A 12,098-nucleotide genomic window follows, 5' to 3' on the forward strand; every position below is an offset into this window, starting at 1 on the left:
CATGTTAGAACCATAGATTTTTTTCTCTGTTTTTATTAACTTTGTGTCAAGGTAATTTGTGTAGTACATCTGCCTTACATGCTATTCAGTCAACAGTAGAAAAACATAAAGAGTAGAAAAAGTGTTTATTGCCGTTACAGGAAATGTTTTCAGACTGCTCATTTCTACATTGAAGACAGCACATCACCCAGGGTTATATCCTCCTCACCATTGCTGAGCCCTACAGGTAACACGTACACTTTTCCATAATCGTAATAAGGAGTTTCCATTGATACTAATGATATTTGGGTCAATAACTTAATGCTCATCTTTTAATTTACTTAAAGAGAAAACATAAAAATGTAATTCATGTACTTAATTACTTGAATACACCTTGTCAGTGGTGACTGCTTTTAATTTCTAAATTAAAAATCATTTAGATATTTTTTGGGAGGCTTAAATTCAAAAACGTCAAGTGGTGTAACTGTCCTGATATTATAATGAAGGAAAAAATGCCTCAAAAAATTATTCTAGAAAAGAAAGCATTAAAAGTAGTTTGGCATAACCTATTAATATTATAATTTATTATAGAAAATTATTTCAACAAAACTGCTTTTAATATTTAAAAAACTGTCATGTGGTGTGACCAAACTTGCAGAAAAAAACATGAAATCATGAAATCGTAGCGACGACCCCTACAGACCTTCTTGTGTCAAGGTCAATAAGTCCCTTAAAATAACAGATCAGTGTCATGTGGTGCAACTCCCTAAAACTTGATAAGATGTATATTATATATATTAAATACAAAAATATTAATTAAAATGTATTGAAAGTGTAAGGAAAATATGTCTATGCCTTTTACTTGATGGTTAAACCACATGACATTTTAGATTTAGAGTCATTTGGTCCCCACAGTTTAGGGAAAAGCTGAACCACATGCAACTTTATCTGGTCTTGTTATTTGTTTTTATATCATTATTGATCAGTGTGTACCTCAAAACTACGTTCAAATGCTAATCATGCTCAAATAATAATTATAAATGCATTTCACTGCTGTTTTGGTCATCAGACATGTCTTTTACACTTCCAGGTGAACACGAACCCCAGTCAGTAAAGCAATTTGTGAAGCACGTGGCTGAGCTTCACAACACCAACTCATTTTCTAGAGAGTTTGAGGTTCGTATCCCATCATCCCCCTCTCTTTTGACACTCTTCAAGGGACAGCTGTCTCATGTGAGCCTTGATATAGCAGATCAACATGTCATTAAGGCATGTCTTATAAATGAATTGTTTTGTTCATTCAGGCACATATATTCACTCTATCCATTCATGCGTGAACGCAGGTTGCTGGTAATAAATTTGAGTTATAATTAGGTCAGTAACGCACTCAGCTCTATGTTCCAGTCAGGTGCACAGAAAGACCCAGTTACAGCTTTATTAACATCAATCAGTGTCAGATTGTAGATTCTCACCATAACATTAAATTATTCACACTTCATTAGATCATGCAAAAATCAAGAAAGCTTTAATTGGACACAAACCAGGCAGTAAACCTAATTATTAGTTCTTGTCATAAGCACATCCTACGAAAAAGTGATGGATATGTTTCAGAAGTTCCTGTGTTGCTTTTTGTGTCGTGTTCAGGCTGAATTATTTTAGTGATATGTGTTTTGTGGCATGCTATTTATGTTAAACACCTGCACTGATACAAACAGTAGTGTTTGAATGCATGTTCTGTTCAATCCATGGCAGCAGGTCTTTGGATTCTGTCCATTTTGATTGAGCATAGTTGATATATGTGGCTACGTTCCTTCAGTGAAAAAGATTCCCGGAAATTTAGTGGCATTCATTTATTATTTTGACTTTCTCTTACTCTAACAGAGATGCATAGCAAATAGTGGAATATTCACTGGATCAAACTAAAACCTCAGTTGAAAGTTCAGCATATTGATTTAAAAGTACAATTATTTCCCAAGAAAATTATATATTTGGATATATTTCCACCTTTCTGCAGTTATAAAGATTAAGGAAAATGATTATAAAGATATTTAAGAAATGAAGTTTGCATGGAAGCCTGTTTCTGCCGTTGAACTTCACGTAATCTTGCTACTTTGTATCTCACAGTTGCAGCTTTATTTCACAATTATGATTTTATGTTTCACAATTGCATGTATTTCTCATAATTGCAACTATATTATGCAATTTGGACTTCCTATCCCACACTTGCAACTATATCTCACAGTTGCAACGTTGTCTCATAATTGTGACTTTATATCTAATTATTGTGAATTTATATTTAATAATTGAGACTTTATCTCGCAAGTTATTTGGCTTTAAATAACAATTGCATTTATTTTTGCGACTATTTCTCATAATTGCAACCTTATTTCTTGTAATTTAGAGGCTTTATTTAACAATTGCAAATATTTATTAATTATTATTATAATTGCGAATTTACAGTATATCTTAGAAATATAGCTTTATTTTTCAAACTTCATTTCTTCAAACTGCGACTATATGTATATCACAAGTACATCTTTTTCACAATTGCAACTTTATTATAATTGTGATTTCATATCTCACAACTGTGACTAGTTCAACTTTGCTGCGCAGTGACTTTATTTCTCAAGACTTTATGACTCAGTGTTACTCAATATCTCACAATGTGATTTCATTTCTTGCTTCAGTGACCAATCAGCATCCAGAACTGAAACTTATAGACCGTTAAATGAGCAGAATCCAACCCAGGCTTGTCAGTGCTTTTGCTGTGTACTGTTACGTGTATTTCTGGTGCACAGTTTGTCACTGTATTTCATTGCTTTTTGCATTCTCACCCCCCCATTAGATATTGAAAGAGTATTTTGAGGTAAGCCACATCTCCCTTTAATTTTTTTTTGCTTTTGATAGCGTTAGCATGAATTTGTGACGCTCACTTGTCTGCACTTGTGAAGAGTCTTTGACTATGTCTTCAGTGTTGTCACTTTATGGCAGGCTGTTTGACGAGAGGATTGTTTGTGTTTTTAGGAAGTTCAGACGTGCACCGTGGACCTCGGAACAACAACGGACTGTTCCAGTCATCCAGACAATAAGAACAAGAACCGATACGTCAACATTTTAGCCTGTGAGAACCACTGCCACAAATAAATATAAGCATTAGATGCATGTTTCTGTGACTAATATAAAATTGTAATGTATTCAATTACATCCTTTAGATGATCACAGCAGAGTGCGACTCGCACCCCTGAACGACAAAGATGGGAGAAGCGGAGGGGACTATATAAACGCCAACTACGTTGATGTGAGAGATTTTGCCTGAACTAAGAAGCGTTGCCAGGCAAATCATGATAATTTTATCATTTAATCAGTGAGGCATGACTTCCTCAATGTGTAACTGTTTAAATAGAACAAGTGATGAAAACCCTTAAAAAGCACAGCTGATTTGCATTTAATTCAATCACAGAAAGGTCAGGCATGGTGGCAAGTGTGAGAAGTTTGGGGCCCCTATTGTAATATTGTGTCACCTGAGAGGTTCTTTCAAAGTTTTAACCAAGAATACTTGCTCTTCCCCTTCCTGTAGCTTTATTTGTCTCTTCTTTCTGTTTCACACAAGGGTTTTAACAAACAGAAAGCCTACATTGCAGCACAGGGGCCCTTAATGTCCAGCACAGTGGATTTCTGGCGGATGGTGTGGGAGCAGAATGTGGGAGTGATTGTTATGATCACAAACCTACTGGAGAAAGGAAGGGTGAGCCATTTTAGTGCAGATTCTACCTAAATAGATTGATGTAATATCTGACATTTTAAAAATAGTTTTCTGTCATCAGAAACATTTTCATATGGCTTCAGAAGACTTAGAATATAGCCCACAAGTCGCATGGACCAGAATATACATGTTTGTTTTTTTTCCTGTTGGAAATGCAAAATTATATGGGTTTGGAAGAGCCATCAGAAACATTTTCATATGGCTTCAGAAGACTTAGAATATAGCCCACAAGTCGCATGGACCAGAATATACATGTTTTTTTTTTTTCCTGTTGGAAATGCAAAATTATATGGGTTTGGAAGAGGATGAGAATGAGTGAATTATGACATTTTAATTTCCGGGTGACAAGACAATAGCAAATATGGGTTCATTCAGCCTGAACACATTAATGTTTGTCCATTTCTCAGAGGAAGTGTGACCAGTACTGGCCTCTGGAGAACCAGGAAGAGTATGGATGTTTTTTGGTTACTGTAAAGAGCACAAAAGTCCTCGCGTACTACACCCAGAGAACCTTCACCATCAGAAATACCAGCATAAAGAAGGTATCAAGTAGGGATACACAATATTTTGGTACAATAGTGGTTATGTACTGATATTAAGAGTTTTTGGGGGGTATTTATATGTATTTAATTGTATCGGTCGATGTTGGATATTTAATTGTGAATGTTTTTCCTCTAGTTTTTACATTCAGATTACCTTTGCCATCATCTAACACTCACTTAGTTATTAATGTGAATTTATAAACACCATAAAAATGTAATCGTTAGCAAATCTCAAAATGACTTTTCATTTTTTTATGCTGTACATCATGTTGATTCACTTTCAGCATTTTAAAATCGTAGATTTAATTTTTTGTATTTTATTTTTAATTTATTTAGACAAAATCATTTAGGATTTTAATATTAGTAATATTACATTGTTAATATTAATTAATATATTGTTAACTGTTTAATTAATTAAATGTTGATATTTTAACATTTTAGCATGCTGGTACTCCTCTTTGTGAAAACAATTGCAGGTTTGCATTAACGTTTGCTTGTTTATTGATTGCATGTATACTTGATGTTTATTATTTTTTAGGGTTCTCAGAGAGGTCATAGTAACGAGAGGATGGTAACACATTACCACTACACACAATGGCCAGACATGGGCGTACCTGAGTACGTCTTGCCTGTGCTTTCATTCGTCTACAAGTCCTCTAGATCCCAAACTGAGCACATGGGGCCAATGATTGTACACTGCAGGTGGGCTACAGGACTCTCTTTAAATGTATCAATTGTCATATTGTATATTGGACAATTTTTATCTGACGTCTGTTTGTGTGTGTTTAGTGCTGGAGTGGGCCGAACAGGGACCTACATAGTGTTGGACAGCATGTTAAAACAGATTAAAGCACAGGGGACAGTCAACATTATGGGATTCCTCAAACACATTCGTACACAACGGAACTATCTAGTTCAAACAGAGGTGAGTGAACAGCAATTAAAGTCTCATTTTGGTGTGTAGAACTTCATTGTGCTCTATAAAGAAAAATGATGCATTATTTACTGTTTAATCAATCCTTAGTGTTGCTTAGAATTTGGACTCAATGTTGGACTCAAGTTTCCTTCTCAACATCAGTTGTTCTGGTATTCTTACAGGAGCAATACATCTTTACCCATGATGCTCTAGTAGAGGCCATTTTGAGTCAAGAGACAGAGGTGCCATCAAGCCATATTCATCAGTATGTTAACAACCTCCTGACCCCAGGGGCCTCATGCAAGACACGACTGGAAAAGCAGTTTAAAGTAAGTGTGCTCTCAGTTCTTAAGTGATTTCTGAAGAGCACAGCTGGAAGTATTTGTATCACCACAGCTGTAGTTGAATAATAACCTGACATATGTGACAATGACCTTGTCATTGCAGTTGGTGTGCCAGTCGAATGCCAAACAGAACGATTACAGCAGTGCCCTGAGTGACTGCAACAGAACGAAGAACAGAAGCTGCTCTCTGATTCCTGGTGTCTATTGTTTTTCTTCATTATGGGATGGATGGATGGATGGATGGAAGGATGGACAGATGAAAAGAGACAGACAGATAGATAGACAGACAGATAGATAGATAGATAGATAGATAGACATGAATGTGTGGATAGATAGATAGATAGATAGATAGATAGATAGACATATGAATGTGTGGATAGATAGATAGATAGATAGATAGATGAACAGCAAGATAGACATATGAATGTGTGGAGAGATAAGTGGAAGGATAGATATGTAGACAGAATGATGATAGACAGACAGACAGGTGGACAGACAGACAGACAGACAGACAGACAGAGAGAGACAGGTGGATAAGTGGATGAATGGATGGATGGATGGACAACTAGATGAATGTGGATAGATAGGTGGGAGGATAGATATATAGACAGACAGACAGGTAGATGGATAGAAGAAGGATTGACAGACGGACGAATAGATGGATGGACGGACGGACGGATGGATTCAAAATAGATAGATAGATGACTTGAGGGACAGACGAATGAATTGACAAATAGACAGATGGATAGACACATGGATGGACAGATATTCAGTTCTCTGAAGTGACTGTTGTGTGTTTTGCAGTGGAGAAATCCAGAGTGTGTTTTTCCACATCAGCAGGAGAGACGTCAGACTACATCAACGCCTCATATGTCATGGTGAGACACTCAGCGTTTCTCCAGTCACTTCTCTATAACAGCTTATTTAGATTCATATCAAGACTCATTCATGCATTCACATCAGGGTTATCGGCAGAGCAAAGAGTTCATCATTACCCAGAATCCTTTGCCCAGCACAGTGAAGGACTTGTGGAGGATGGTGTGGGATCACAACGCCCAGGTTATTGTTTCATTGCCGGACACGAGTTGTACGGTCAGTACAGCTTTTATCGCAAACCGCTTCATAGCGTCACGCTCATTTCCTGCCAGTCTTCCAGTGCTGAATTAAACAGATTGTCCTTTCATTCATCTCTCATTCACTCTCTCCCTCCCTCGGTCATTTCTTTATTCCATTTCCAGACAGAAGACAGTGAGCCAATCATATTCTGGCCTGCGAGAGATCAGCCAATCAGCTACGAGACATTCTCTGTGTCGTTAAAAGGGGAGGGCCACGTGTGCCTATCCAATGAAGATATGTTGATAGTGCAGGATTACATCCTAGAGGCCACACAGGTAACATCATATTCCACAGCTAACATTAGCAACATAAAGAGGATCAGAGATTTTACCCACAATGCACCAAAAGGAAGGTAACATACTAAAGCTGAGATAATCGATTCAGAGAGATGCAAATGAGCGATTTCTTTGCGTAATTTTCCAAAATCGTTCAAAAACATGAACACAGGCATCTGTTTTAAAGATCGCAGCTGGTGCCTGCGTGATTGTGGAACATATTAGGCGGAGCAAATGGCTGCTGACGAAAGTGAGAACAGAGTCTGTTAAACAACACATCTGGTGCTTTTCACACACTTACCATCAAACCATCTGTATCTGCAGAAGCATATTGATCATAAACGCACACACACTTAAAAAAAAAAAAATTCATCCAAAAATAAAAATTTGCTGAAAATGTACTTACCCTCAGAGCATCCAAGATGTAGGTGAGTTTGTTTCTTCATCAAACCAGATTTGAAGAAATGTAGCATTGTATCACTTGCTCACTAATGGATCCTCGGCAGCGAATGGGTGCCGTCAGAATGAGAGTCCAAACAGCTGATAAAAACATCACAATAATCCACAATTAATCCGTAAGACTCCAGTCCATCAATTAATGAAGCGAAAAAACTGAGTGTTTGTAAGAAACAAATTCACCATTAAGGTGTTTTCACTTTAAAAAGTCCCTTCAAAATACCAGTCCATAATCCATAACAACACTTCCTCCAGTGAAAAAGTCCATCCTCTGTTGTTCTCTCACATCAAAATCCACCAACATATTTGTTCACCTGTTTTGGGCTGTTTTCGCTTGTAAACAGTGCTTGATCTGTACAGATTTCTCTCCTGATTCAGACAAGATTACTTTTTCAATGGAGAAAGTGATAATACAGACTTGTATTTTAGCTGGAAGCAGCAACAGGGCTCTATGAAATCCATTTAATTTTTTACCAAATTCCATTTTATACATTTTTTTTCTGGATTTTTCTGTTTTATTTTTCTAGACTCTAGACTATAGTTTTAATGGTTAAATTAAAAATATTCATGACAAAGCGTGTCTAATTAATTGAAATAATGAAACGTACACAATTTAGCAGCAATTTATTAAAAGTTTAACAAAAATTAAATTTTTAAGGCCCAATGAAATTTTTATTTTTTTCTGAAATTCAAATCCATTTTAACGGTTTCATTAAATTTGAATAATTAAAAGCATCTCTAATTACTTGATTTTATAAAAAGATAATTTATTATAATTTAATTTTTTTCAGAAATGCTGCGTTGTGTATTTACATTTTTCTCATAGGCCTAAATATTCCTTAAAAATAATGCTTTATTAATCATTTTATTAGTAATAATACTATCATTACATTAAGTAATATATTTCTGTCACAGTTTCTTCAAATTAAACCAAACTTTTAATTTCTGTTTGTATATATGACAATATATTTCTCAAAAGAAATGGTCAAATGCTCATGAAGTGACTCTCAGAGCATTCTAGAGATTATGTTCATGTTCTCATATATTGAGGCGGCAGAGGCTGAAAACAGTATGTGTGTAGTAAACAAAACCGCGCGGCTGTGCCATTCATTCACACATGGACGTGCAGAACATGCAGGATTCATAATTAAATGATATTTTTACGGTTTAATACGGCTCGCAGACACTCGTCCATATCGCATTTTGATTTAAGTGTACTGACCTACTTTTGATGTATCCATCCAGAATCAAACCAGATTTGAAGAAATGTAGCATTGTATCACTTGCTCACTAATGGATCCTCGGCAGCGAATGGGTGCCGTCAGAATGAGAGTCCAAACAGCTGATAAAAACATCACAATAATCCACAATTAATCCGTAAGACTCCAGTCCATCAATTAATGAAGCGAAAAAACTGAGTGTTTGTAAGAAACAAATTCACCATTAAGGTGTTTTCACTTTAAAAAGTCCCTTCAAAATACCAGTCCATAATCCATAACAACACTTCCTCCAGTGAAAAAGTCCATCCTCTGTTGTTCTCTCACATCAAAATCCACCAACATATTTGTTCACCTGTTTTGGGCTGTTTTCGCTTGTAAACAGTGCTTGATCTGTACAGATTTCTCTCCTGATTCAGACAAGATTACTTTTTCAATGGAGAAAGTGATAATACAGACTTGTATTTTAGCTGGAAGCAGCACCAGGGCTCTATGAAATCCATTTAATTTTTTACCAAATTCCATTTTATAAATTTTTTTTCTGGATTTTTCTGTTTTATTTTTCTAGACTCTAGACTATAGTTTTAATGGTTAAATAAAAAATATTCATGACAAAGCGTGTCTAATTAATTGAAATAATGAAACGTACACAATTTAACAGCAATTTATTAAAAGTTTAACAAAAATAAAATTTTTAAGGCCCAATGAAATTTTTATTTTTTTCTGAAATTCAAATCCATTTTAACGGTTTCATTAAATTTGAATAATTAAAAGCATCTCTAATTACTTGATTTTATAAAAAGATAATTTATTATAATTTAATTTTTTTCAGAAATGCTGCGTTGTGTATTTACTTACTTCTCATAGGCCTAAATATTCCTTAAAAATAATGCTTTATTAATCATTTTATTAGTAATAATACTATCATTACATTAAGTAATATATTTCTGTCACAGTTTCTTAATATTACATTTTTGTTACTATCGGCATTTTTTGTTGTTACGTTTATGAATTAAAGCTGCAGTCTGTAACTTTTGGCGCTCTAGCGGTTAATAAACAGAACTGCATGCGTCTTGCGGAGGAACATTGTAGCCGGAGCTACTTCTCTCTGGTTATGTCTGAGACGAATCACACAGGTACTGGGCTACTCCGCAGTCTGAAGTAGTCCAAATATAAAAACTTATTATAGGTGTACTGTAGTGATTGAGGACAAGCCAAAAACACGGTTTGGATTGATGATGTTCTCGCTTATTATATAAAGTTTGTAAATTCTGAACACAAAAAAAGTTATGGACTGCAGCTTTAATAAATTTTTTGTAATGGAATTTTTGCAGACCATGATATAACCCTTTTGTGGCTCACTGGGAGCCCTTCAAAACCCCTGCTTTTTAAAAAAAATCTATACTTTGCAGTATTGAATAAAATACTAGTAAAGTGTTTACTTATTGACATTACAAGTTATATTATAACTTATATCATAATAATTATAATATATGATATATTCCCTGAAACGTGTAAATCAAGAGTGCTTGTCAAACCAAGGTGTCTTATCAGACAGCATAAATTGGGAGCACATCTTTAATGCCTAAAAATGCTGTGTAGTGAAGAACTGAACATGCTTTATCATTGATTTGTTGAATAATCTGTGTTGCCTGTGTTTGTGCAGGCGTGGTGGTGTGACTGCTGGATCGTTCTGTGCGCTGTTCACTCTACTGCAACAGCTTGAGGCCGAGAGCGCGCTGAACGTCTACATGGTGGCCAAGATGATCAACCTCATGAGGCCTGGAGTCTTCACTGACATTGTGAGGGTTCATCTGCCTGCTTTCATTCAAGACAAATAGTTTTTTTCCACTTGTATTAACAAAATCAAACACACTAAAACATCAACCACAAATTATGATATTTATAATTAAATATAATAATTATCCTTGGAATATATATGTAAATAATAATATATTTAATATAAATGTATAGGTCAAAATTCACATTATATATATATATATATTTATTTATTTATTTATTCCCTCTTTACATACATTTTGCTATATTACAGTTATATATAATACAGTAAAATTATATGTATAATGTTAAAATTGTAATAATTTTATTGGGTCTATAAAATACGTCTATATTATATTTATAGGTTACTTTTTGGTTATTTTTATGTGAATATTAATCTAGTATGTATGATGAATGTATGAATTATAGTATGTATGAGCTCTTTTATATATATGAAGATATTTATTTTTGTAACATTACATAGTATTTGCCATGTGTCTGCAGACTATTGGATAGTTTTTTTCCACTTGTATTAACAAAATCAAACACACTAAAACATCAACCACAAATTATGATATTTATACTATATATCTTCAAATATAAAAGAGCTAATACATGCATACATATATGCTATATAAAATGCTGCATAATCACATAAAAATGCATCAACTTGCAACTCTTTATAGCATTTAATACATATAATATGGACCTATAAAATAACCCAATAAGCAGCAGTTCTGATGAGGAAAAGTCAGTCATTAATAATCCTGCCCTGAGGTGGAATTAACTCAAATCCACAAGGGAAATGTAATATTTTGAGTGGTATGTTGTGGTCAAACTACCAACATGTTCGTGTTTTTGAAAATTAGTTTTTTTTTGGTGGGATAGGATCAGTATCATTTCCTCTACAAAGCCATTCTGAGTTTGGTCAGCACCCAAGACGACGAGCGAGTGCTTCAGTCCTCCGATAACAACGGCACGGTCCCAGGAGGCGTCTCGAGTGCGGCCGAGAGTCTGGAATCCTTGGTGTAACCATAGTGACGAGCCGGCACAGGAAAAAGACTTTTCAAATCAAAGAAAGCTCTTGTTTTTCCCAGTCCATCTCTGAACTGATAGCGCTCTGCTGGATGCAGCGGCGGCATTAAATGTGTGCCCTTTTTACACTCCACGTTTTTATTCACTGTTTCTCTCTTAAATCACCACCTTGTGCTAATGTCTTACGTACTAATGTCTTCTCATAGAGTCATATTTATTGGCTTAAAAGCTTGTTTAAAGGGAAAACACCTTTTTTTATTTTAATAAGACTTTTTTTATTAGTCTATTTTTTAGTCTATTCAGCCACTGTTTTTTCATACAGATATACAAAGAAAGTGGCCAAATCAGTCGTGGATAAAGGGCAGGAAATAATAATCTAATGTGTAAATAATATTACAGCAACCACGTCGATGGACCAAATTTCTATTTATGTCTAGAATTTTATATTTGAGGCACTAGTACTGCAAGACATGGCTGCATTTGAATAATTTAGTCACATTTGAAATGTTTTAATATTTCTGATGCCGCTGTTTTGTTATGCGTTACATACTGACACTGTTTAGCTGTACGAGATGTTTTTGTCTGTTCGTAGGATTAAACGAATCAAGAAAACACACAAGGAGACTGGTCTGTTTACGCTGGGATATTTCATATGCTTAGAAATGCAAAGACTTTA

The 12,098-nt window shown here is 35.0% G+C and overlaps 1 protein-coding gene across 1 annotated transcript in view; it reads left to right on the plus strand.

The window, feature by feature from the left end:
• Positions 1-12,041, plus strand: part of LOC107753671 (receptor-type tyrosine-protein phosphatase zeta-like) — a 50,990-nt gene extending 38,949 nt beyond the window's left edge. The window contains exons 14-29 of the mRNA XM_016569872.1: positions 141-226; positions 1,070-1,155; positions 2,825-2,845; positions 3,004-3,100; positions 3,192-3,277; positions 3,590-3,724; positions 4,150-4,284; positions 4,823-4,986; positions 5,074-5,209; positions 5,383-5,529; positions 5,648-5,741; positions 6,349-6,422; positions 6,508-6,636; positions 6,783-7,012; positions 10,266-10,410; positions 11,276-12,041. Coding sequence (XP_016425358.1) covers positions 141-226; positions 1,070-1,155; positions 2,825-2,845; positions 3,004-3,100; positions 3,192-3,277; positions 3,590-3,724; positions 4,150-4,284; positions 4,823-4,986; positions 5,074-5,209; positions 5,383-5,529; positions 5,648-5,741; positions 6,349-6,422; positions 6,508-6,636; positions 6,783-7,012; positions 10,266-10,410; positions 11,276-11,419 — 1,909 coding nt within the window. The 3' untranslated portion in view covers positions 11,420-12,041. The remainder of the gene's footprint in view (positions 1-140; positions 227-1,069; positions 1,156-2,824; positions 2,846-3,003; positions 3,101-3,191; positions 3,278-3,589; positions 3,725-4,149; positions 4,285-4,822; positions 4,987-5,073; positions 5,210-5,382; positions 5,530-5,647; positions 5,742-6,348; positions 6,423-6,507; positions 6,637-6,782; positions 7,013-10,265; positions 10,411-11,275) is intronic.
• Positions 12,042-12,098: the final 57 nt, after the last annotated feature.

The sequence above is a fragment of the Sinocyclocheilus rhinocerous genome, unplaced genomic scaffold (assembly GCF_001515625.1).
Source record: "Sinocyclocheilus rhinocerous isolate Xijiao unplaced genomic scaffold, SAMN03320098_v1.1 scaffold200, whole genome shotgun sequence".
Taxonomy (NCBI): Eukaryota; Metazoa; Chordata; class Actinopteri; order Cypriniformes; family Cyprinidae; genus Sinocyclocheilus; species Sinocyclocheilus rhinocerous.